Source organism: Terrapene carolina, unplaced genomic scaffold (assembly GCF_002925995.2).
Source record: "Terrapene carolina triunguis isolate 2854851 unplaced genomic scaffold, T_m_triunguis-2.0 Scaffold238, whole genome shotgun sequence".
Lineage (NCBI taxonomy): Eukaryota > Metazoa > Chordata > Testudines > Emydidae > Terrapene > Terrapene triunguis.
In genome coordinates this window covers 62338-89787 of record NW_020664589.1, presented here as the reverse complement: position 1 = coordinate 89787, position 27450 = coordinate 62338, and the positions used below count along the sequence as shown (strand labels likewise).

The window sequence follows — 27450 nt, the reverse complement described above, 5'->3', positions numbered from 1 at the left end:
AATGTCTTTGAGCATTGGAGACACTAAATAAGCACAAAGTTGTATTTTTATTTACTGTGGTGGTAGGAAAGAGGACCCCACTTCACACACCCCAAGCCTCAGTCTATGCCTTGTGGCTTGAGCTGTGTTGAAAGCCAACATCTGGCTCCACCCCCGAAGGCTGCAAATAACTATCAGACACAGTCTCTGTGCTCGCTGCTCCACAGCTTCCTCTTTTGCTTAGCAGAAGCAGGCAAAGGAGCCTGATGTCTTGGCGTGAGCTTCTTCCCCCTTCCCTGGTGATTTTAGCTGGGCTGATTGGGATCCTGCTGCTTTGTGTCACCACTAAAGATGTGCAGAACCCTCCCAGGTGCAAGGTAAGGAATGGCTGGCAGAGGTGGGCGTAGCCTGGCATATGGCGTGCAAGATGTGCCAGGGTGAATATTGACATCAGCAAGCACTGACTATTATCGAACCCTGTCTAATGTGGTCACCCTGTAAAAGGGAGCCTGTCTTTTTACTTTGGGCTTGACTTGCATCTGTTGCAGCATTGTCTCTAAATCCATTAACTGCCTTGTTTTATGCTGTTAAACACACTGTACCAGAAAGTAAATTAACTTAGTGGCAAAATTCAGGAGTGCCTGCCCCTTTTCTTCAAAGGGCCATAAGCAGAAAGCTTGCTCTGGCATATGGCTCCTTGAAGCTGCAACAGGCACTAATAACAGTGAACTTCCTTTTTGTATAATATCTTTACTGCTCTGACATTCCAGGGTACAGTCCAGACCAATGAGGGGTTGTCACCCCTGCCCCGCAACCTGGGGTGTCTCACAATGCTTTGCTGCTGGGCTCCTCACAAACAGCCTGCAGGTTACACCCTGCGTGTCTGCGTAAAGCCACAGCCCTGGTCCAGCAACTCTGATCCCAGCAGCCTGTCAACCAACTCCAGCCACGCTCTGGCTTCCAACAGCCTTGGTTACCACTTGTAGGGTGACCCCAACATACTCCCAATCTCTGATTTTCTCCCCCCGCCCCCCAAAAGTGTGTTCTACACTGTCCAGCCCACTCCTGGATAGTTCAGATATGTTAGGTCCCTTGCCCCTCTAAGGGGATCAACATACAATAGTTTGCTATCTTAAATGGAGTTACCCACACAGTCACAACACTGGCTTAGTTTTGATTTAAAGAATAAAACAAGTTGGGTTTTAAATGAGTAGAAGCATAAGGCATTAAAGTCAGAAATGGTTACAAGAGAAATAAAGATAAAATGCTTCCTAGTACTAAACGTAGCAAACTAGACTTGGTTCAAGGTAAAGTCCCTTACAACGTGTTTCCAGTAACACTGCTGACCAAACTCAGTCCAGGATCCTCTCCCAAAGGCTGTTTCTTTTGTCCTCTTATCTAAAAGGAGAGAGATGGATAGGGAGAGAGAACTTGGGGTGCGTTTGCCACTCACTTTCATAGTCCAGTCCCCCTTTGAAATGCATTGTCCTGAGAGTTACCCCTAGATAAAGTTCATTCCTGCCTTGAGGTTGCAGTCAAGAGTCTGGTGAGAGAGGTTCCATGCCGTTGTTTGCTAAGAGGCAGATCTGTTTGTTCCTGCCCCCCTTCCTTGCCAAAGAGCTGTCCTTGAGAAACAGATTTATCCAAACTTGTCTGGTAAACATATTTCAGACCTAATTTCAGCTTATGTTTATAACTTTACATATAATGTTACTGCATGCATTTCATCATATTATTGACCAGTGAGTTATTAGTTTTCAAATGATATCTTACAAGGCATATTTGTACAAAGATTATTACAATGGTGTGTAGGTTGTGAATACAGGGGTGCATTTGGTTATGACTGCGAACTGCCTGGGCTCTCCCTATAACAGCATTATAAGGAAACGTACAGGTATTGTGCTCCAGTGACCTCTAATTTGACATATGAAGAAAGTTTGGACAGGATATGAAAGTACTTTGCATTTGCTTCATCTTTGGTTGTAGCCAGGAGTAAAGCCATCCAAATGAATGCTCAAACATTTTTTGCACTATTTAAACTCCCCAACGGTTGTTCAGTTTGACCATGATCTCTTGCTGTAAGAACCTCCACAGTTGAGGGCCCTACACTTTCCTATTCCAAGTTCAACCTTGCTCACATCCACTGAAGCATTCCCATTGAATGTGACTGTATCAATGGGTGGCACAGTTGTGGTTTTGTGGTGTTTGTTTCCCCCACCAGATAGTCTAGCCTTTGCCTATTAGGCAGGGCTTGAAAAATCTACTCATCCATGAAGAGTAGGAAGCTTTCTCCAAACAAGTGCTATCAACTTTTGGAGAATCAACGTTCTCATTTTAAAAAAAGTTTCTAGCTGTTACGTTTGTAAAGATGAGCTTATAAATGTGAACAGAGTGTAACTGAGGAAGCAAAGCCTTGCCTGAGTCTGAAGAACGACGGCGCCAGTGTGTCTGGTGCTGCTCAGAGCTTTCCCAAGGTTAAATGAATGAAAACTGACCACTTTTGTCCCTTTTCACTTTGCTATTTAGAACCCTGCAGGTAGCTGTGAAACTGATCAGAATCGGGTCAGCTTCATTCTGCCCATGCTTGGGATAGCTCTGGCCAGCAGCAGTGAGGCTGAAACTATTCACAGGGTGGAGCTTGAGTCAAAAGTAAAGTCTGAGGGTGGGAAAGAGATATTCCCTCTTTGCACCAGCTGAAAAGCAAAGGGAGGGTTAGATTAATAGTGATACTACACCCGCACGCACACCCTCATAGCATTCAACACACACCAATTAGGAAACACAGACAAAACTCTAGCAGCAGAGGTGATGGAGATGGGGATGGCTTAATAGCGATCAGGTATTTGTTTGCCAGAGATGAGAGAGAGCCCAAAGCAGGGTCCGCACCTGACAGGACTTTCAGCACAATCCCCTTTTCCAGCAGCTGGGGGAGGAGAGAGTTGGCTTCACCCCTGGGCTTTGCCTTGGGACAGTATCTCTTGTCATGGCCTTTAGCTAGTGGGTTTAGTCCTCTGACTTCTAGATGTCTGGTAAGTGGGGATGAAGGATGGATGTGGAGGGCTGGATGTGTGGACTGGTGAGAGCATGTGTTCTGCTCTTAGCAGTTTAGTCAAAGCAAGCCTTTATATGGCTGGGGAGCCGGCTAGAGCTGCTGCTCTGGGCAATTATGATCATGTAAAAGTGGGATATACATGCGGTAACAACCTTGTGCTGTCACCTTGCTACTCAGTGTGGCCTCAGAACATCACCATGACAGCAGGGGATGGAATTCAGATCCCTCTGCCTCAAGGACAGAGCCCTTCCCCCTTGACAATGAACCGTTAGCGGCACAGGGCTTCTGGCTAGAGCTGATGGGGGAACCTCCGATCTGTGAAAACTGAAACTTGTCAGGGGAAATGGCCATATCTAATGAAACTTTTGTGGGGAAGTTTCTCGGGTCCAGGATGGGAGGGAGGGAGTCCTCCCATCACAGCCAATAACCTGGTGGGAAGGGCACTCATCAGCGATGTGGGTGACCCTGGAGTCCTCCACATCACAGGAAGTGCCCCCCCCCCACCAGGCTATTGGCTATTCTGGGGTCGGTGTCGCTTGTTGGTTTTTCATGACCATCTTGAAAAGTCTTGGTTTCATCCCAGTGCGGTATAGGAAACTTTTGAAAGCGATTTCCTGCACAGATCGATTCATAGTTCAGAAGTCCTCATTCCCTTGAGTAGGGGGCATAATGAAACAGTCTTGTGTGACTTTTACCGGCAAGCGTTTGCTATTATAACTGGGAGAGCAGCGATTGGAATAATACTTAGCACTTCTACAGTGTCTGTCATCCTAAGCCTCTTACAAATGCTCCCTAACAGCTTTCTAACTAGGGCTGGGGGAACTGCTCACAGCAGATTTTTGAGTCACATTTAGCCCTTCATTCTATTTGTGGCTTGTCTGCGAGTAGATTGCCATTTCCATGAATCTGTTCATTCAAAAATTATCCCGGACCCAATTCTGATTTACAGTAAGGCCAATTCACAGTGTAAATGAAGACCTTAAAGTAATTGTAAATCTCTCTCACTTTAATGACTAAGCAGTGGAGAGTGACCTTCATGTAAACGAGTGAGCTTTATATGCAAACAGAATTAAGTCTGTGGCTTGCTGGCAAACGGTTTAGTGGCAATTACTTTGAGCCAGTGGTTCTCAAACTTTTGTACTGGTGACCCCTTTCACGCAGCAAGCCTCTGAGTCTGACCCCCCCCCCCTTATAAATTAAAACCACTTTTTAATATATTTAACACTATTATAAATGCTGGAGGCAAAGTAGGTTTTGGGGAGGAGGGGTTGCGAGCTTGTCAGCCTCCAGCCATGTAATAACCTTGTGACCCCCCTGAGGGGTCCTACCCCAGTTTGAGAACCCCTGCTTTGAACATTCCAAATTCACATTTTGGACTTGGAAGCTGGGATTTTCAAAGGGCCGACAGGATTTAGGCACCCGATTTATATCCACTTTCAACAGGAGCTGGGTGACCAAATCCTATAGGATTCTAAAAATTCCAACCTGAGCATTTCTGACTGGGCACGTTGTTCATGTTATGTTGCTCCTCGGTTAGATGAGAATCAGGACTGCTAGTGCAAATGCTCACTGTTACGAATTTGAAACTTTCTGGGATTATTTGGTGGCATTTGCTTACCCTAAAACATGGTTCAGGAACATCCTTCCCAGTGAATTTGTTTGCTTTTTGCAGTTACCCTGAGGCATACACAAGGATCAAAAACTGCTCACATGAGCTTGTGTGAAATTTCAACTGGCCAGGAATCTTCTTGCAGTACTCACCAAGTTTTAATTAGAATCATAAAGCACTGGGCACAACTCAGCCCTCCTTACTGAGTAACCCTACAGTAACAAACCAAAGTGCAGGTTTGCTAGAGATAAAACATTCCCGCTAAGGAAAGTGGAGGCAGATCTGATTTTTTTTTTTTTTTTTTTTGCTTCCATGGGATCATTGCAAACTTCTGAGGGGGACAGAGGTGGGAAAGGGCCTGAAAACAACTAGGATAGTGACATTTACCAGGCCAGTTGGTGCATTAGGCAAACCGCATCTAATAGACATTCCCTCATTGTGCTTATAAGACATGTATTTCTTCACACGTAGAGCTCCTCCCCTTGCTGCCTGCTCTTGTGATTTTTACCACAACTCTCTATTTGGCATTTTTCTTCAAGCCCCAGCTCCTGGAATCACATGAACATTAAAAATAAAGCTAAGTTTCTAGCCTTCAGTGTTGTAGAGAAGCTTGAAAACATGACTTGAGTGAAACTGAAAGGCCCTGAAACCGGAATGAAAAGATTAAAAAAAAGAGAGTTCTTTTATCTCATGATTTAAGCCAATCTCCTGGATTTCTTTGCAGTTGGAGTCCTGATTCTGAAATGCTTCTTGTCTGAGCTAAAAGTCCTGTCTCTGGGCTTGTCTACACTGGCAATTTACAGCACTGCAACTTTCTCGCTCGGGGTGGAAGGAGGGAGGTGAAAAAACACCCCACCCCCTTCCCGAGTGCAACAAGTTTCATCACTGTAAAGCACCCATGTAGACAGTGTTCCCTGTTCCCGGCCAATGGGAGCTGCTGGGGTGGTGCACCCAGGTGAGGACAACGTGCGGAGACCCCCTGCCCTCCCCCAGCAGTAGGGACGTGCCAGCCACTTTTGGGAGCAGCGTGGGGCCAGGGCAGGCAGGGAGCCTGCCTTAGCCCCACTGTGCCGCCAGACTGTTAGTGGCCGATCTCCCGGTTTGAGTGCAGGAGCCTCTGGGAGACCAAGCCCAATTCTGGGAGACCCCCAGTGAAACCGGGAGGGTTGGCAACCCTAGACTCAGACTGAGATCGACTGTCCGAGGATCAACGATCAACCAGCCGATCGCAATCTACTGGCTGGTGACCACTGCCGTATACACACCACACAAGAGTCCGTGGTAGCCGTGTTAGTCTGTATCAGCAAAAAAACCAAGGACTCCTCGTGGTGGGTTTTTCTTTTTTTTTCTTTTCTTTTTTTTAACCATACAAGAATATTCATGATCAGTAAGTTAGTTTTCCAAGGATTTATTACATCCCACATATTAGATACAGATTATCAGTTGAGGTACGTTGAACTGGTCAGGGCATCTGAAACTCGTTTCCTGACACTGGTAAGCACTGGGATGCTCTTAGGTTACACTTGGAGTCGACAATGCTGAGTATGTGTGCAGCCGAGCAACCCCACAATAACAAACCAGTGCACACATGCGTGTCTTCAGGAGCGTATCTATTTATGACCTTTGTGTTGTTTTTCAGTACGGCATCGTGCTGGATGCTGGCCCATCCCGCACTACCCTGTTCATATACCAGTGGTCAGCCAGCAAAGAGAACAATACTGGGGTGATCAGTGAACATAGCTCTTGTGCTGTGCAAGGTAAGGTGGCGTTCTGCTGCTAATGTACGGAACTTGCACTGGATGACGTTTCGTTGCATAGTCAATGTCCACCACAAAGTCTCTTGCTAACTCTGCACAAAAGAATTATGAGGTGCAAATAAATCCCCCTACAAACTAAAGACTGAGGCAGCTGTTTCTACTCTGCCTCATGACTGAAGCATCTGGTGGGAAATTAAGCGGAACTGCCTATTCCATTAGATGGCACTAGCTGAAGCATATGAGAGGCCTGTATGTCTTGGGAGGAGTGGTATTGACTGTTTATGGCATTGTCTCTTCACTGGGACCAACATCTGGTGTCAGTGGCACTAGTCAGTGGTGTGCATCGACTGTTATAGGGACAATAGATATTGGGTTTGAATACAATTCAATAGCTCTCGCTGTGCTGCAACCCCTCCAAGGGGCTCTGTATCCGTGGGAATCAGCTTGCAGGATCAGCACCTGATTTTTGCAAGCTCATCGGGTAAAGTACTATATATCATAAGCATCCTGATCTTTAGATACCGAAAACCATGCTGCCCGACCTTACTGAGTGGCCTCGTAGATAGATCACTTGTCAGCCAAAGATCTCAAAACTCTTTGCAAAAATAGGTAAACATTTTTGCCCCCACTTTACAGATGGGGAAACCGAGGCACACAGCGAGGAAGGGACCTGCTGAAGGTGTCCCAGTGAGTCAGCAGCAGAGCCAGGAATACTAAATCTCCAGCCTGATGCATTTTCCATTAGCACCTACTGAAAGCTATTAGTTCTTAAATCCACTTCTGGCAAGAGCGTATCTTTCATGTACAGCAAAATCTGGTTTCTAGCCCTTTTCATTGCAAATAAGGCTTCTAGGCATCATCTTAACTGAGCCATGCAGAAAACTGCCTCCAGCTAGACCACAGAAGCACCCAAAGTGTGAAATTCCACCTCCCTCATAGCTGATTTGGCAAACATGTAAGCTTTGTTCTCACCCCATCTCTTACACTCAATAAAGTGTGAAATTTGTCTAAATCACAAGTACATCGATGGTCTTGTCATCTGACCTACTTATAATGGACGCCACTGAATTGTGCACATGCAGCAATTCTTTTCACCACGCAGCCATGTGCAGTCACTGAGCTTAAGCTTTTGCATCTGCTTTGCTGCTGAATCATGTTTATCTCCGTGCATACTGGGAAAAGCTGAACAGCTATCCCATAGTGCCCCAGCAGAGGCAGGAGTGCCGGGCAGACACCCTGAAGCAGCACCATCAGCATGTGGAGCAATGCACTCTGGGATACCTTACTGCATGAGGCAGCTGGGAAGGAGGAAGACTGGCCAAACCAGCTGTAGAGACACACAAACAAATTACAAGCAAATATCTGTGTGCCAGCATAGGCCATTGGCAGGGGGAGAAACATGGTTCTCTGGTTCTGGATGGCAGATCTACTCTACAGACTTCTGCCTGCATTGCTAGGCCAGTCAGAGATGTGCTGTGCTGACAGAAGCCCCTAGTGTAGACGCTGTTATACCAGAAAAATTGCATTTACCAGTATAGCTAGTTTTGCTCCGGGTATGTCTGAGGTTTTACTCTACTGGCACAAAAGTTTTACTGGGCTAGCTGCATCCATACGAGGAGTGCTTTGCCATATACAGGTATTCCTATACCAGTAAAGCACTCCTACAGTAGGCATAACCTGTGAGTATGAAGGACATGGCTAGTGTTAGAGCACTAGCCCAGGGCATGGGAGACTGAGATTGAAATCTCTGCTCTGCCACGAGACAGTGACCTTGGGCAAGTCACTTAGTCTATCTGTGCCTTAGTTCCCCCTCTATACAATGGAGATAATAGTCCTGGCCTGCCTTATGGGCTGTTGTAAAGATAAATGTTAAAGGCTGTGAGGTGCTGCTCAGATACTGTGGCAGTAGGGTAAGTACCTAAGGTAGATAAACTGTGTGATCTGGGAACACAAACTATGTTCAGATCCATCTGTGCCACTAATTGCTTACAAAATGGGTCAAAATTGTAATGTAGATAGACCTAAAACTGACTCCTCTGTGGATGATTTTTCATATCGAAGACACTTTTTCTAACTGCTTCTCCTGGGATTTAAAAATCCAGCTAAGATTCTTCTGCTTCTCACACCGTCATCTGTGGAAAAAGATTCTATTATCCAAACCGTATTTAGCTGGCAATTTTATTGGTGATGTACAGGGTGCACTAGAATCTACCTCACTCTCGCATAGCTGCATTGGTTCTAGGGCTAACAGTAGGACTGAAAACTTATGATCAAATCTGCTTGCTTTACTCGTAGACAAACAGAGTCACATTATTATATGGAGCAGCAGTTGCCACTCCGTATTTGCAGTGAATTTCCATTATAAACCTGATTTTTGGTCCCCCTATAAAATCCGTAAGCAACGGTTTATTGGATTAAAAATGTGGATTAGGCTTTAGGACTAGATAGAAATGACTTATCAAATTTGAAGTTAATTGAGCAAGGTGTACCTGAATTATAATATCTTAGCAATGGAAATATTTAAGTGTCCAGAAAATCTAATGTTTTCATATGACACTTTGTAGAAAAGAAAAATTGGAAAGGGGAGAATGTAGTTTACTGCATTCATCTTCTCAGGGTCTAATGTATAGAACTAAAGATTAGTTGATTAAATTTTAACTATGATCTGCCTAGGATTGCTTTATGCTGTTACCAGTAGCTTTCACTAAAGTTCTTTTTTTCTGGTCCCAAATTCAACAAGTCTGTTATGAGATGATGGGGAACTACGCAGCAGTTCATGACAGAGCTGTGACTGCTTGGAATTATCAATGACAATGCTGGATTTGTGAGGGACCTGCGTTCTGGGACACACCCATCCATTGAAACCTGCTAGAAAGAATTTATTAACTACCTTAAACCTCTAAGCCTGATGAATACACTGAGGAAGCTACTAATCAGCTAAGAGACTGGAACTCGTATAGACCCCGATTCAGGAAAGCACTTAAACTCAGACACAAGAACTAGAACTAATTAATTATTAAGAACTGGAATTAATTTGCAAACTAGATACCATCAGATTAGGCCTGAATAAAGCCTGGGAGTGGTTGGGTCATTACAAAACATAAACTTAATTTCCCCAATACTAATTTCTCCCTACTGTTACTCACACCTTCTTGTCAACTGTCTGTAATGGGCCACTCTCTTACCACTACAAAAGTTATTTTTCCTCCCTTGGTAGCTTGCTGTTAATTGATTTATCTCATTAGACTGACCTAACACTTGGTAAAGCACCCCCCATCCTTTCATGTATTTATACCTGCTCCTGTATTTTCTACTTCATACATCTGATGAAGTGGGTTCTAGCCCATGAAAGCTTATGCCCAAATAAATTTGTTTCTAAGGTGCCAAAAGGACTCCATATATATATATATATATATATATATATAAAATATAATATTTTTTTTTTTTTACACAAGAACTAATGACGTTCAGTAGGTCTATGAGTCCCACAATAGTTAGTCTTGTCTTGGCTATTGTCAAAATGTGCTAATGGAAAATGCATCAGGCTGGAGACTTAGAGTCCCTGGCCCTGCCACTGACTCACTGTGACCCAGTTACAACCACCGCAGTTGAATTGTGTCCATACAACTTGCTTTGCTTTTTTTTTTTTTTTTTTTACCACACAGCCATGTTCTGTCACTGAGCTTGAGCTTTGGCATCTGCTTTGCTGCTGAATCATGTTGATCTCAGTGCGTCCTGGGAAAAGCTGAACGGCTTAACTTCAAGCACATCCTTGCCTGAATTGGGGCCATGCTTAGATTGACTTCAGTGGGCATAGGTCAGGTCCCATATGACAATCCATTGTTCTAGCTAGTACTGTAGAACTCTAAACAATGTACACCGTATTCTCCTTAACAATAGATTAGTTGTTTCTCTGTTTAGGTCGGTGTGGCATTGGATAGTCATGTTAAATGGAGTGGGATATTTGTAGCTCTGTCTGTTTAATTATAAGGTATTTTGTTTTAAAATATTTTAATAAAAAGGCTATGAAATAAAAAGTTTGGCAGAAACCACGACTAATTCTGGTTATTTCAGCGTTGCCGGCCCCACACATTCAAAAATCATGAGTCAGGCCCAAAAAATCATGCAATTTTTAAAAATAACTTCTGAATTCTTTTTATTTGTCTTCTGCTGTTATAACCTTTCGGGGTCATATTTTTCAAGCTTTTCTCCACAACTATGTGGGCCAAAACCTTACACCACTCTTTTTTTTTTTTTTTATTTTTTTTAAACAATGAAAGCTGAGATTATCACATAATCACAAGCCTCTGGGAGCTGGGGATTTGTGATAAAATCATGAGAGTTGGCAACACTGTTTGTAGCATTGACAGGGCCTAAGAGGAAGAAGCACTGGGCAAGGAGCTTGTCTTCTAGCTGTTGCATAAAATGCTGTGCATGCTAATGGTGCTTTACAAACTGCAGTTATATCTGAACGGGAGTTGATTTTTGAACAATAAATTGAGCTCAGCAGGAGAAGATACGTTTTCTCATGAGGTCTTAAAACAGAAAAAGCATCCTGAGTGTTTAGTGCAAGTGACCACAATCCGGAAAGTGGACAGATCGTTTGGCTATTCTGGAAAAAAAAATCCAGTTTCAGAGCCCCATGAATCTTTCTTTAGCAGTGTCCTTGTGCGTGCACAGGACACTTTGCACTGACAACTTCCTCTGGTCTCCTAGACAGAGGCTTCCTGTGCTGTGGCTGATAGCAGCCACAATGATGGTGTAGAAATCTCTCTGTGAACATGAGAAAATGACTTAAGAAGGAAGCTGACAGCCTCAGCTCAGTTTGCTGCATCCTTTCCCACTTATCACTCTCCGATCTCTGATGTGGGTCTTTTATGCTGGTGTATGTAGTTTGGTAGATACCCTCAACTTGCATCTGTTGGTTTAATTAGGTGCATTGTGTTATATTCACTTTTTATCTCTCTCCACTAAAGCATCATGTATTGACCATTATTAGAGGCAGGATTCTGGTCTGATCTTATTAAAAACCATGAGTGGGGATGGTCAGAGTCATGGCAGTTGGGCCTAGGGGTATGTCTACACTACAAAATTAGGTCGAATTTATAGAAGTTGATTTTTTAGGAAGTGATTTTATACAGTTGATTGTGTGTGTCCCCACTAAGTGCATTAAGTCGGCGGAGTGCGTCCACAGTACCGTGGCTAGCGTCGACTTCCGGAGCGTTGCACTGTGGGTAGCTATCCCACAGTTCCCGCAGTCTCTGCCGCCCATTGGAATTCTGGGTTGAGCTCGCAATGCCTGATGGGGCAAAAACATTGTCGCGGGTGGTTTTGGGTACATGTCGTCAGTCGCCCCTCCCTCCGTGAAAGCAACGGCAGACAATCGTTTTGCGCCTTTTTTCCATGCGGGCGCCATATTGCTTTCAGCAGACAGTGCAGTAGGACTGCTAACCGTCGTCATCGAACGACCGCTTCCACTGCCACTCTGTTCTCCTGCTCTGGCCGCAGGTGGAGCAATAAGTCGGAAAAACTGGCATGCCAACCACTGCTTCCGCTGTAACTCTGCTCTCATGAATCCACCTCCCAGGTCCTCTCGTCATTCTCTATAAATATCTGTTCTCCGGGCATCTCTATAAATATCTATTCCATCATCCACCGCTTCCGCTGCAACTCTGCTCTCCTGCAGATGCCATACCACATACCATCTCCTGCAGACGCTCAGATCACCGTGGCAGTTATCACCCTTGTAAACACCTTGTGCGTTATCCTGCAGTATATGCAGAACCTGCAAAAGCAGGCGAGGAGGCGACAGCAGCGCGGTGACGAGAGTGATGAGGACATGGACACAGACTTCTCTCAAATCACAGGCCCTGGCAATGTGGACATCATGGTGGTAATGGGGCAGGTTCATGCCGTGGAATGCCGATTCTGGGCCCAGGAAACAAGCACAGACTGGTGGGATCGCATAGTGTTGCAGGTCTGGGATGAATCCCAGTGGCTGTGAAACTTTCGCATGCGTAAGGGCACTTTCATGGAACTTTGACTTGCTTTCCCCTGCCCTGAAGTGCAAGAATACCAAGATGGAACCTTGCAACGCCAGACTGCTACTGGTCAGTCGGGAATCAATTTGGAGTGGGCAAATCTACTGTGGGGGCTGCTGTGATCCAAGTAGCCAACGCAATCACTGAGCTGCTGCTATCCAGGGTAGTGACTCTGGGAAATGTGCAGGCCATAGTGGATGGCTTTGCTGCAATGGGATTCCCTAACTGTGGTGGGGCGATAGACGGAACACACATCCCTATCTTGGGACCGGCGCACCAGGGCAGCCAGTACATTTCAATGGTGCTGCAAGCACTGGTGGATCACAAGGGACGTTTCACCAACATCAACATGAGATGGCCAGGAAAGGTACATGACGCTTGCATCTTCAGGAACTTTGGTCTGTCTGAATGGCTGCAGGAAGAGACTTGCTTTCCAGACCAGAAAATAACCGTTGGGGATGTTGAAATGCCAATAGTTATCCTTGGGGACCCAGCCTACCCCTTAATGCCATGGCTCACGAAGCCATACACAGGCACCCTGGACAGTAGTCAGGAGCTGTTCAACTATAGGCTGAGCAAGTGCAGAATGGTGGTAGAATGTGCATTTGGATGTTTAAAAGTGCGCTGGCGCAGTTTACTGACTCAGTTAAGCCAATATTCCCATAGTTATTACTGCTTGCTGTGTGCTCCACAATATCTGTGAGACTAAGGGGGAGATGTTTATGGCGGGGTGGGAGGTTGAGGCAAATCGCCTGGCTGCTGATTACACACAGCCAGACACCAGGGCAGTTAGAAGAGCACAGCAGGGCGCGCTGCACATCAGAGAAGCTTTTGAAAACCAGTTTCATGACTGGCCAGGCTATGGTGTGACCAGTTCTGTTTGTTTGTTCTTGATGAAAACCCGCCCCCTTGGTTCACTCTACTTCCCTGTAAGCCAACTGCCCTCCCCCCTTCGATCACTGCTTGCAGAGGCAATAAAGTCATTATTGTTTCAAAATCATGCATTCTTTAGTAATTCATCACACAAATAGGGGGATCACTGCCAAGGTAGCCCGGGACAGGTGGGGGAAGAGGGAAGGACAAGGCCACACTGCCCTTCAAAACTTATTGAATGCCAGCCTTCCGTTGCTTGGGGCAGTCCTCTGGGGTGGAGTGGTTGGGTGCCCAGAGCTCTTCTCCCTCCCACCCCCCCCCCCTTAGGTGTCTGGGTGAGGAGGCTATGGAACTTGTTGGGGAGGAGGGCGGGCAGTTACACAGGGGCTGAAGCGGCAGTCTGTGCTCCTGCTGCCTTTCCTGCAGCTCCACCAGATGCTGGAGCATATCAGTTTGATCCTCCAGTAGCCTCAGCATTGCCTCCTGCCTCCTCTCATCGCACGGCCACCATCTTTTGTCTTGCTCCCACCACCTCTCTTCTTGTTCGTCCCGTCTGTCCTCGCGTTCATTTTCTGCTTTCCTGGACTCTGCCATTGTTTGCCTCCACACATTCTGCTGAGCTCTTTCAGTGCGGGAGGACTGCATGAGCTCAGAGAACATGTCATTGCGAGTGCGTGTGTGTTTTTTTTTTTCCCCCCCCCCCCCCTTATCTATGCTAGCCTCTGGGATGGAGATGATAGGGGGAGCATTGAAACATTTGCAGATGAGGTAGGAAAAAAAGGGAGAGTAGTATTTAAAAAGACACACTTTAGAGTACAAGGTCGCGTTTTGCCTCTTATATTGAGGGCCTGCCGGTTTGGTGTGAGAGATCTCACATGCAGGGTCGGGCAACAGAATTCGGCTTGCGGGCAGCCATGGTAAGCCACAGTCTTTTGGCTTCTTTAGGTCTTCAGGGCAAATTAATCATTAAACACGCTTGCTTTTAAACCATGTATTATATTTACAAAGGTACGCTCACCAGAGGTGCCTTCTCCAGCTTCATGGTCCGGGAGCCCACTCTGGGAGGGTACTGGCTCCAGGGTGATAAACCGTTCCTGGCTGTCAGGGAGAACGGTTTCTCCTCTTGCTTGCTGTGCGCTATCTTCAACCTCCTCGTCCCCAAAATCCTCATCCCTGTTGCATGAGACTCCCCTCTTGCAGGAGTCCACAAACGGGTGGGGTAGTGGTGGGGGCACCCCCTAGAATTGCATGCAGCTCATCATAGAAGCGGCATGTCTGGGGGTCTGACCCGGAGTGGCCATTTGCCTCTTTGGTTTTTTGGTAGGCTTGCCTCAGCTCCTTAAGTTTCACGTGGCACTGCTGTGGGTCCCTGTTTTAGCCTCTGTCCTTCATGCCCTTGGAGATTTTTTTTTCTTTCAAATATTTTGGCATTTTGTCTTTTGGAATGGAGTTCAGATAGCATGGATTCGTCTCCCCATACAGCGATCAGATCCAGTACCTCCCGTTCGGTCCATGCAGGAGCTCTTTTGCGATTCTGGGACTCCGTGGTCGCCTCTGCTGATGAGATCTGCACAGTCACCTGTGCTGCTGAGCTCGCCACGCTGACCAAACAGGAAATGAAATTCAAAAGTTCCTGGGGCTTTTCCTGTGTACCTGGCCAGTGCATCTGAACTGAGAGTGCTGTCCAGAGTGCTCACAATGGAGCACTCTGGGATAGCTCCCAGAGGCCAATACCGTTGAATTGTGTCCACACTACCCCAAATTCAACCCAGCGATGTCGATTTCAGCGCTAATCCCCTCGTCGGGGAGGAGTACAGAAATCGATTTTAAGCGCCCTTTAAGTCGACAAAAATGGCATTGTTGTGTGGACGGCTGCAGGGTTAAATCGATCTAAGGCTGTTAAATTTGACCTAAACTCGTAGTGTAGACCAGGGCTACGGGTCAGAGCCAGCATCAGGAGTCTAGAGCAGGGTTGGAGCAAGGATGGAGGAGGACTAGGAACAGGGCAGGGGCAGGCTAAGGCTTGGGGAGTCTGTTGCCACTAGCAGGCAGAAGAGGGTTCCAAGCCCTGAAATGATATAGAGCAGACTCAGCTGCTGTTCCACCAGTGAGGCGCTTATACCAGCCCTGCGTGTCACCAGCCCAGTCCCTGGCTTGTGGATTGGCTGGAGCCTAGCACAGGTGACTCATCGCCTTACAGATCTGCTGTAGCAAATCCTAAACTCGGCACAGAACTGTATATATCTCGAAAGGCGCATGTATCGCTGTGGCTAATGGCTCCCCCACCCTGTCGTAATATTTCGTATGTTTCTTTTGCGTCCTTAGGTCCTGGAATCTCCAGCTACTCCGGATCCCCGGGGGAAGCTGGGAACAGCTTAAAGCCGTGTCTCGGCCAGGCAATGAAGGAAATCCCTAAGGAACAGCATGACCAAACCCCTGTCTATTTGGGAGTGACTGCTGGCATGCGGCTGCTGAAGTGAGTCAAGGTTTCAGCTACCCATGTGCTGATGGCAGACTGGGTGTGAACGACCATTTTATAAACTAGCTTCCCCTTGGGGAGGCTAGCTCCCTTCCCTGCCTCTTCCGGCCAAGGCCCCACTCCCGCTTGCTGCTCTCAGCCACCCCCCCCACCCGTGGCCCTGGCTGGAGTGGGGAGGGAGGCTGAGAGCTTGGCCCCTCCCCCCACATGGTCCTGGCCAGGACAGGGGGGCTGAGAGCTCAGTTGGAGCCACGGGAGAGGGTGGGGGGACCTGAGAGCTCGACCAGCCAGGGTCGAGCTCTCAGCCTGAGCTGGGACCACGCGGGAGCTCCAGGCCCTGGCTGGAGCTCCAAGCCTGGAGCCCCTCCCCCGTTCCGCCCTTTCCACCTGCAGCCCTGCACATGGTCCCATCCCATTCTGCCCCTTCCCCTGTGGCCCTGCCCCCATTCCGCCCACAGCCCCGCCCCCATTCTGCGCGCGCGCTCTCTCTCTCTCTCTCTTCTCCCCCCCCACCCCGAGGCCCTGCCCCTGCTAGCTCCTCTTTCTCCCCCCCCACCCCCCCGCTGTGGTCCTGAGACCGGAAAAGCGAGAGCTCCTCCAGCCCTGGGGCTGTGGCAGGGGAGATTCTTCCGGGGGCCCCAAATCCACCGCTGCCCCTCCCCCCCGATGGTGCGAGGTTTGGGGAGGTTTAGCCTCCGTTATACTCTGCCCATGCTCCACATCTCTGTTCATCCCTGACTACAGTGGCCAGCTAAACCATCTGAGCAGGGCCGGCTCTACCATTTTTGCTGCCCGAAGCAATAAAAAAAAAGCCGCCCAGACTGTGCCGCCCCAAGACTGGACGGAATGCCGCCCCTTAGCATGAGCTGCCCCAGGCATGTGCTTCCTCCGCTGGTGCCTGGAGCCAGCCCTGCATCTGAGGTACTTAAGTGGCCCCCGTTCTCGAAGCGCATCACAGTCTAACCTATTTCTCCTCCCAGTGGCCCTGAGGGAGGGGAGCGCTGCTGTCCCCATTTCACAGAGGAGGAGTGGAGGCACAGCTCCTCAGAGGTATTTAGGAGTCTAAGTCCCATGGACTGACTAGCTCACGCCCACACAGGCAGTCTGTGGTAGGGAGGGGAATTGGATCTGGATCTCCCAATTTCCAGCCTCGTGGCCTAACCACTGGACCTTGCGTCCTCTCTAAGACCTTATGCTTTGCTTCCCAAGGGCACAGCCTATGTGTGCTCCTCTCCAGCCACGTGACCAAGCTGGTGATTAGTGCAGTTGATTGGTGCCGTATTATAACTTGCACTGTATTCTTCCCCAAAATGAGCAACATGCCGGAAGCATTGAGGCTGTTGTTGCTCAGGATTGTGCTTGGGGCCCTTTAACAACTAATGTGCTTCTTCCCTTTTCACCCAGCCTCACCAGTCCCACTGTGTCAGATACTCTGATTGCCGCTGTCACCGCCACGCTGAAGTCGTACCCCTTTGACTTTCAGGGGGCAGAAATTCTGTCCAGTCAAAACGAGGGGGTGTTTGGCTGGGTCACTGTTAACTATCTTCTGGAGAACTTCATCAAGGTAAAGGCTGTAGGGTTGGCTTAGGACACCAGTAGGATTCGCCGCTCCATCACACCGGGGTGATTCCACGGACGTAACTGGTGCCACCGCAGCATAGCAGAGAGAAGAATGGGGCTGGAGGAGTATATAGTAACCAAGTGGAGATAGTGACGGGACCATTAGGGCTCTGCCTGCATGGGGCTTCCAACAGAGTTTTGAAACAGTTCTTACGCACTCAGTTATGGCCAGTCTATATGATAATAGCATTTGGCTGGCCAGTGTGGAAGGGGTCAAACTGTTACTATTGGGTTAATAGAGCGGCTGCCCTAGGATAGGATTCTACAGATGTGCACCAAAACTCCCCAAGGCTTAAAGGAAAATTTGTCCAGGTTTTAACGAAGTTTGTTTCTTAGTAACCCTGGCCCCAGACTTACGGGTTGTTTAAAACAAAAAACCAAGATGACCCCTCAGTCCTGCAGCTCTAGTGCAGATGGTAACCACCACCAATTTTCCTCACTGTTGTTCCAGATTGGTGGGTCACTTGGTTCTGTTCAGTTACCTCTCAGGACTTGCCAAAGACAGTGAACAGAATTCATGTCCTTTTGCTCCAGTATCACAGGCCCCTAGCATTTCATCTCAGGTAAAATCTCCTTTAGTATTGGGGCTGTGAGCAGTTCTGACTTTGGCTAGTAGAGGGCAGCATTGTGCATGTCATGCTCTAGCCCGTTCATTACAGTTTCCTCGCTCTGTTCCAAGGATGTACGGATTAAACAGAACACTCCATTTCCACACTGGCAGTGCCATACAAGGGAAGGGCTCATTATTCCATGCGCTTGCTGGCTACAGTCCATAAACCCTTCATTATTTGATTTGTGGAAAGCCGTTTTATAAAAGTCACATCTGGGAGTCTGGTCACACTGACCCCAAAGCAGTTAAGATTGTCCTACATGTCAGACTAATGCCCGTACAAGAGAGTCCTCCACAAAGGGCTTATTATACCAGGCTGTAGAACGCAGTGAGACTACCCAAAAATAGGCACAGTAATTAACAAGATTCATAGTGCCATTCAGAACAGCAGCTACTGTTTTGACTATACATGTCCTTGCCTTTTCTTGTGGCCCCTTTCTATCACTAACATCAGCACCAGTCAAATCTGCCTGTGCAGGAAGCAGTGGGGTATGAGAACTCAGACTACAAGATGCTCCTGAAGGGAGATCTCCCCATGAAACTTGAATTTCAGTGGGGCTAGGAGGAGAGTCCTGTGTAGTCATCGATATGCCTCTGTAGAGAGAAATGGTGTAACAAATCACTGCTTACTGACCAATGCCTTTAAACATAGGTGAGATTCTGCTGTTCTCAGTGCTCATGTCTGCAATGATTGTTGTTAAATGATTGGAGCTAGTCCACTCCTGTAGCTGGAGTCACCTATTCAGCAACTAATGTGGTTCTTAAATGAGTACATTATTCAGTGAATCACAGTGAGAGTTTTAGAGTGGTAGCTGTGTTAGTCTGTATCAGTAAAAACAACGAGGAGTCCTTGTGGCACCTTAGAGACCAACGCATTTATTTGGGCATAAGCTTTCATGGGCTAAAACCCATTTCATCGCATGCATGGAGTGAAAAATACAGTAAGCAGTATATATATTACAGCACATGAAAAGATGGGAGTTGCCTTACCAAGTGGGGGGTCAGGGCTAACGAGGCCAATTCAATCAAGGTGGACGTTGTCCATTCCCAATAGTTGACAAGGTGTGCAGAGGGAAAATTACTTTTTGTAGTGACCCAGCCACTCAGTGCGAGTTACTACAGCTTTCGGAATGATGCAGTAGTTCTCGTGTATGTTAGTCCAGGGATATTTTTATCCAGTATTTGCTCAGCTTTAAAAATGATCCAGTCTTTAAGAACCCGGCAGGAGTCTCTAACTCAATGACCTCCTGCATGTGATTGGCAGAGACTGTCCATACACAGCATACACCTTTTCCCTCGTTCTGTATTTACCATCCATTTATCTCAAACACACGAGATCCATCCCATAAACAAAACGGCTCCTAGAACCTAAATGATGCTACCAGTTTGTACTCCTCTGACTGCAGGTTCACTCCACAGTGTGGCAGCAATTCAGTGTCAAGACCTCAGACTCCTAGATGTCCTGCTCGGGGTTAAAGGTTGTGCCCATTTTCCAGTGGAAAGTTGATTTTGCTAGATGTGCAATAAGGCTTTGGAAAATTCCCTGGGTGATGGTGTATCATGTTAATGTGGGTACGGCCTATTATTATTGTTTAAACAGATTCCTCTGCCACCAATACAGAAATAGCAGCAAGGGAGAATATCAGTAATTTGCTGCTGAGATTTGATGATGGGGAGAAGTGGCAGGGGCTGGATTGGCAGTGGCTGGTGTCCCTGATGGGGGCAGGTGTAGTGTTGCATTTCCAGTTCCTCCCCATTCATTCCTTCAGAGCATCTGAACTCAGATACTTGTCAGGTGTACGAAAAATCTACCTCTCTGGTTCCCTTTTTGTCTAGTATGGTTGGATTGGGCGGTGGAGCCGTTCCAGGAAGGGAACAGTTGGAGTCATGACCATAGGAGGAGCCTCAACCCAGATCACTTTCAAGATCAAAGAAAGGAGCGCAGATCCTGAGAACGAAGTGACACTGCGGCTGTACGGGCAAGAACACAGGGTCTACACCCACCACTTCCTGTGCTCTGGCACAGACCAGCTCCGCAAGAAGCTGCTGTTGAAAGCCATACAGGTGAGTGCAGCATGCTCATGTGCTTCATGGCTGCTTCAAACCTATCATGTTAAATGCCTTAAGTTATAGTCAATGCACATACAGAGTCGGGTAACATCAGACACCCTCTCTCATCCAGGAGCTTGCCTATGAGTACACAAGCATAGAGCCTGCGTCACAAGCACTGTTTATACTAGTGTGCAAAGAATGTGTGTCTGTGGCACGAACACAGGCATATACTTAGGCTGGGAAGGAGTAGATTTTCATTGTTAAATGTTGATTTCACCGCACCCACGCAAACCGACGAAAAAATATTTCCATCAATGATGGTTGAAATGTACGGATAGGGAAAGTAAGAAAAACGCTCCTTAAGAACTTATTAGAGTTTGATTTAAGGATATTTACTTTGTATATTTTGATGTGATGTTGGCAGTTTGTATTTTAAACAGCTATTAAGCTTTAACTTTTTTGAATCTCAACATCTACTGTCATTAAATAATTGTCTGCCCCTCCCGCACAATTTCCTGCAACTGAAAATTGAAATAAATAAAAATAGAAAAAATCCTTAAAAATAAACATCAATATTCTCCAGCAAAATTATATATTAAAAAATTGAATTCTGCCAAGTCTACATCTACTTCCTGGCTGCTGAGCAATACATGTACTGCATACATGGCCAGATGGACACTGTGTACCGTATGTGTGAGTAACACACACAGGTTAAAAGCCGCTCTGTTGCACCTCCCTATGAGGAACTGCCCTCGCTTTAGACCCGATTTAACCCAGAGAGACCTCTCTGCCCCACTTGCATTATGGTAGTCATGGGGATCATAAACACTAGCTCTTGAATCAGAGGGGTAGCCATGTTAGTCTGGATCTGTAAAAAGCGACACAGAGTCCTGTGGCACCTTTTAGACTAACAGACGTATTGGAGCATAAGCTTTCGTGGGTGAATACCCACTTCGTCAGACGCATGTAGTGGAAATTTCCAGAGGCAGGTATAAATATGCAGGCAAGAATCAGTCTAGAGATAATGAGGTTAGTTCAATCAGGGAGGATGAGGCCCTCTTCTAGCAGTTGAGATGTGAACACCAAGGGAGGAGAAACTGCTTTTGTAGTTGGCTAGCCAGTCAGTCTGTTTTATCCTGAGCTGATGGTGTCAAATTTGCAAATGAACTGAAGTTCAGCAGTTTCTCTTTGAAGTCTAGTCCTAAATTTTTTTGCTGCAGGATGGCTACCTTTAAATCTGCTATTGTGTCCAGGGAGGTTGAAGTGTTCTCCTACAGGTTTTTGTATATTGCCATTCAAGGGCTCATCAGGAAATGAAGCTTCCAGCCCAAAATCCTAGCCCTAGGTATGGTACTACCCATTACCAGAGCATCTGAGCAGCAAAACACCGCTGTGAGATAAGGCAGTGCCATTCTCCCCATTGTACAGATAGAGGACTGAGGCACTAGGAGACTAAGTGAAATGCCCAGATGTTTATGGCAGAGCAACAATTGAACTCCGGTCCCCCACAGCTCTGGCAAGTGGTCTAACCAATAGACTGTTCTTCCTTTTGATTCATGCTAGAGAATCAGTGTGACGAGAGCTACAGCAGAGTGATTAACCAAATTCCCAGCGGTGTCTCCCCAGCCTCAAAGGGATGAGAAGAGTTTGGGTGTGGGGATCTCTTATCTTTAGGGTTGGACTGGACTGGTAGACGGAACATTCATCCCAAACTCAGACGGCCTGTTCTTGAAATTTTGATAAGTCTGACCTGTGAAAATCCTTTAGCTTCCCTGCATATCTGCTTTGGGCTGGGAAGGGGAAGGTCAGAGGAGCAGTATTTCTGATCTGAAAAGAAGGACCAGGAAACTTAGAAGGGACATGTTCTCTAAATTCCCACCACAAGTCCCGGTTCTGTAAGGTGCCAAACACTTGCAGCTCCCACTGAAATTCACAGAAGATGAAAACATTCAGTACCATGCTGGTTTAAGCTCCAACTTTGCAGAGGGTTAGGTAGTTTGGATGAGAATCTGAATGGCAGGGGGTTGGTTTATGCAAAGCTTTAAAAATCCGCCTTCTCTGTTATAACCCATGTATGTTGAAATCAAACTCTCCTTAGTTTCATTGTATTTTTTCTTTATTTGAAAAGTCCTGTTCAGACTCCAGCACCGCCTTTCACTCTCTGTGCTCCTGTTTTATCCTCTCCCTCTAGGACCACGGCTATGTGAGAAATGTGTCTAATCCCTGCTGGCCTCTCTCCTATTCCCGGGCGGTTCGGTTCGGTTCTGTGCATGACGGGCCCTGCACTGGAAGTAACGCCTCTTTAGGAACACCTACCTCTGAAGATGTGTTTCAAGTAACTGGCTCCAGCAACTCTTCTGCTTGCAGGAAACTCATAGGAAGTTTGTTCGACTCCTCCTTGTTCTGCGGCTTCTCACAGTGTTCCCCAAATGGAGTTTTCAAGCCCAACATAACTAGATTTCAGGTAAGTTCTCCATTACATTAAGGTGTGCTTTACGCATGGAGTTCTTAAGAGATGTGCCCAGCTCAACACCTAATAAACATTGTAAGATTGACTAGTATGTATTAGTGCTCTGTCCTCTGCTGGGTGGAATTGGAATTGCTCTGGGTAGTATTGCAGCACTGCCCTCTACTGGATGGGAATGAGACCTGTTCTACCGTGTGTCATGGGCCCTACATTAATAATAGCAACAGATTTATTTATTTAGCTAAAGCCAAGAGGATCTGACATGTGTTGCTTCTTTGAGGTTCCAAATAGCGATAGCTTTCTGGTTAGTGACAACTCTCAAGTGTCTACGTGGGCATGGGTTTAATGAACCAGATAGCCATCACGGGTGTCAGCCTGGGTTACTTTAGACCTCTAGACTAGAAGGCTTTGGCTTCAAGTGCTATGATGGAACAGAGGCTTAGGCTGTCCAAGCCTGCAGTGAAGTACAGGGTGCCATGTTTCTGGCGGCGCTATCCTTTCTCATATCTGCTTATTGTTCACGTGGAAGCTACAGATCCTCTGGCACTTTCTAAACATAATGTAGGGAATTACTTTGATGTTCTGCCCAACATCCCTTCTCTGAACCACAGGTTCTAGTGTCCAGAGTCATGTGGGAGCCAGGGGTGAACATACGACTGCTGTAGCTATTGTACCGCTGGTACCTCACTCCCCTGTCTGCAAAGAGCACTTGGAAAGTCTGAGCGTGAAAGGTGCTAGATGAGACCAGACTCTCTCCTGGGTGCTGGTCTGTGTCTAGCAGCTGCAGCCACATCTTTACCATACAAACTACAAGGGAAAGTAATTCAGCTTAGTAGCTGGAGGATCAGTTTAACTAGTTACCCTACTCCTGGCCCAGGGAGCCTCCACCAGACCCGTGGTGCAGGGGGTGGGGAGGCATTTTGAGGCTAGCAGTGAGGGGGGCTGGGAAGAGGTGTGGCCAGGATGGTTCTGCATTCCAGTTATTCCCTGCTGCTGCAAGCCCCAGGCGGGAGTCTGGTGCTGAGTTGCTCAAGGGCTGCCCTAGTCTGTGCTAAAGGCCAGAAAAGCAGCTTCCCAGAGACATTTCTATTGTTTGCCCCTTTGGTCAGTAACCGGGTGTAATGAATTCTGCTTGATCTCCTGGTGCATGTCATGGAGACATACAGCTACCAAACACAGACGTGTTGGGAGAGTGTCCTGGGAACATGCCATATGCGCCCTCATGCCACTGCCTCGCTTTATTCATTCTACAAACCGGCTGAAGTTTCCAAGGAGTATTTTTGCTGCTGTCCTAGGTGATTTCCGAGGCTCTGGATCTTGTGAAGAAGATGACGCCCTCTACCGACCTGGGCCAGGCAGTCGACTCATTCTGTGGGCTGTCTATGGAAGAGGTGACTGTGAGCTAACCCACTTGTACCATGGGGATAAGTGAGGCAGACAACGCTTTCGGGCAAAATCCAACTGAGACCTTTGGTTCTCCTGAAAGCGCTGCGAGCAGGTGACCCCAGTGAAGGGGAGCTTGGGGTTCTCCTAGGTGCTGGGTTAAGATCTAGCCCATTTCCAAAGCCTTGGGACTTTCAAGAAATGGGGTCCAGTGAATGCAAAAATACTCTAAACCCAGACTCTCGCCACACCCTCAGTGGGCCAGATTGTGCTGTTTGTTAGTGGGGCTGAGCAGAGGGACTCCACGGGTGTAACAGAAGCAAGCCCAGCTTATCCGTTATTTGGCTATTTGATCTGGTGCTCGTGTCAGTATGAGCTATTCTTGTCTCCATGGATGCAGGCAGAGATTGTTCTGCCTCGTCGTCTATACAGCGCATGCGGCAGTCACCTGTCCATACACGGTACTGTGGGATGGGTGTAATAACCTAATGGGTGAGCCTTTCCTTGTACGCTTTGTAAAGCTTGGCACAAGCCCTTGCTTCATCTTAAGGCAGAGAGAGAGAAAGTACTAGGAGCAGACACACTCTCCAACCTCCTCTGTGACCAGGGTGTTTCCAGCTTCTGACAACAGCTGAATGTAACGAGTCCTCCTTGGTCTCGCTGGGCCAGATTTCCAAGGGCTGAACATCCAGTCAGGGCCAGGCTTTCCAAGGAGCTCCGCACCCAACTTCCGCACAACACGCTGAGCTCTTTTCAAAATCTGGCCGTGATTGTCCGTGCTTGAGCCCTTCTGAACATTCCAGCCATTGTGTGGCGGCTCCTGGTAGAAATATTTCCACCTCGTTGCTGACACCAACGAGATGTGGCCTGAATGGTTGGGTGGCTCAAGCTGGCTGGAGGTGCCATCTAGCTGTGAATGGGACTTATCTTCACGGGGTGCACACAGGCTCTTTTATACCATATGTTTGGGACGTCCCTGGGAGAACCCAGGTTATAAAAAACTCCAAATCTCCGCAAATGTCAAACTTTGTCCAATCTAAATTTGCCTATTTTTTATCACTGCTTTGTGGTTGTTCTGTGGCTTCCTAAGACTGCTCAGCATTGGACAATAGGTACATTGTGCCGAACAAATAGGGTCCCTCACTTTGATAGAATCTGTACAGTGTTATGCAGAAGAGAGATCACCCATGGGAGCTTTGATCAAAGCCCCTCTCCCTCGGCTTCTCATTTAATCAAGTGCTTCTTCCTTTGTATTAAGGAGTAGACCGGGGATGCTGACTGGCCCTTCTGTGTTATACATATGTCTTCTTTCCATACAAAACTATCCTCATCCTCTTGTTCTCTCCCACATGGGGCACCCCATGACGTGAGGTCCTTCAACACCCAGGGGGCCCATGGAGATCCTTCCATGGGGAATTCAAGAGTTTTTTTTTTTTTTTCTTTGAAAAGACAAACAAAAATGAAATTTTTAAAGTGACTTGGATGAAGGAGCATCTCTCCCTTCTCTGAGGGTGAAATAAGTCTCCAGCTTAGCAGGGCCGGTGCAAGGATGTTTCACGCCCTAGGCGAAACTTTTACCTTGTGCCCTCCCCGAGCCCCGTGGGGGCGCCGCGCCGGCACCCCGGCCCAAGGAGCCCCACCCGCAGCACCTCGGGCCCGTGGAGCTGTGCGGCAGCTCCCCACCCCAGGTCACCTCTGCTCTGCCTCCTCCCCAAGCACGCCGTTGCTGCTCCACTTCTCCCACCTCCAATCAGCTGTTTGGCGCTGCAAGCCTGGGAGGGAGAGAAGCAGAGCAGGGTGGCGTGCTCAGGGGAGGAGGCGGAGCAGAGGTGAGCTGGGGCGGGGACTTCCCCTGCATGCCGTCCCCCCCTACTTGCTGCAGGTGGCCCTCCCCGCGCCCCCCTGCCCCAGCTCCCTCCGCCTAAATGCCACCGCCGACCGGGGCGGCCGAAGATCTGGCCGCTGCAGTCGCCGCCGAAGAAAATGCTGCCCTCCAAATGCTAGTGCCCTAGGCGACCGCCTAGGTCGCCTAATAGGTTGCACTGGCCCTGCAGCTTAGCAGGCTGAAAGAAGCATTCACTTCATAGCCATAAATAAGATGCTTGAGAGCATTGCTGCAATTCAGCAACCGGTGGCACAGAGCAACAAGGGCTGGATGTTACCATATTAGGAGCATTCAGAAATGCAGTTAGTGAATATTTACTTGTCTAACTTCTTTTGCAAATGCTGTTAAGCTGAGCAAGAGGTTTCAGATGAGACCAGACAGTCTTGCTGATCACTGTTCCGTATCCACGTTCATCTACTATCTAAGTACAAGGGGATTCCTGTTTGACTTGGACAGCTCTGGCCAGATTACATTCCAGGAGAAGGTCAGTAATATAGTATGTGATGCTTTAGATAACAGATGTGTCTGTGGGGAGGTAGCTAACAGTGCCTGGGAGGGATATGTCCTCTCCCATGATCATTTTTGTGATATCTTACATGGATGCTGTCATTTCTGGCTGGCAGCAGTTCCTCCCAGGCAAAGGTGATGGGAGGAATAGTTTGTATAAAATAAGAAATGAATCCAAACCTTCAGAACCTGAGCTATGCAGCTCTACCCCAATGCCATATTTTTATAAAATAAAGTCACTAGTCTGACAAGCAGGACCGTCAACCAAGCCACAGAAAGATCATCATCTCTGTCAGTCACTGTTGTGAAACTTGACAGACATCACGAATGAATGGGCCAAAATTCCAACCCTAACATCGAGCAACTAGGCCTCTATTACAATGCAGTGTATCATGGGGCGCAGGACACCGTTCCAGGTGGTAGATCAGGGAAGGTGGCCTGGAGAGAATTTAAAACGAAGGGCAAAAGGACATCTTCATGACTTTGAGTTGAGAGATCCGATCCGTCTGGTTTTTGAATGCCTTGCTAAGTTTGGGAGTGTTCACATCTGGAGAGCTAGTGTGGTCTGTTACAGAGCCGGGGGCCAGCTGTGAAATTTGGGTTCAGATTCTGAATCATCTGGGGGGCAGGGGTGATTGGCTAGACACGTCTTTAAAAAAAAAAAGTGGCACTTCTGCCCTTCCTGCCTTTGGCCAGGACTGGAAGCAGAAGTGCCCTTCAGAAACTAGTAATCTCCTGATAAAGCCTGGCCTCTTGAGTGTTCTAACCCAATTTTGAGACCAAAGAAACTTGGATAAAATTAACTAAGCTTTGGGTCTGGGCATTGAGAGATCTGTTTGAGCCTCCAGCCCTGGGCTTCACCAGTCACTAGTCACCTGCCACGAACCCAATCTTACTCTGTGGTTTTGTTTCTTTAGGTTGGTAACATATCAGCTGGCTGGGCTCTTGGGTACATGCTGAATCTGACCAACACCATCCCAGAGGATAAGCTGAGCTCCCTGAAAGCGATTGAATATGGGATCTGGCCCTTGCTCTTTATCCTCTTTGTCCTGATGCTCACTGGCTCTTTCACGCGCATCGCATACCGTGTGATGGCGAAGGACAACGGAGAGGACCGCATCTTGGAAGGACTCTGA

General features: G+C 47.5%; 1 protein-coding gene across 1 annotated transcript; it reads left to right on the top strand.

Annotated features, from left to right (window-relative positions):
• Positions 1-245: 245 nt before the first annotated feature.
• On the top strand, positions 246-27450 carry LOC112122918 (ectonucleoside triphosphate diphosphohydrolase 2-like). Its single transcript, XM_026657294.1, has 9 exons — positions 246-356; positions 6280-6397; positions 15637-15787; positions 17195-17354; positions 19857-20084; positions 22264-22536; positions 23835-23930; positions 26157-26291; positions 27232-27450. The coding sequence occupies exons 1-9, from the start codon at positions 246-248 to the stop codon at positions 27448-27450; spliced, it is 1491 nt and encodes a 496-aa protein (XP_026513079.1).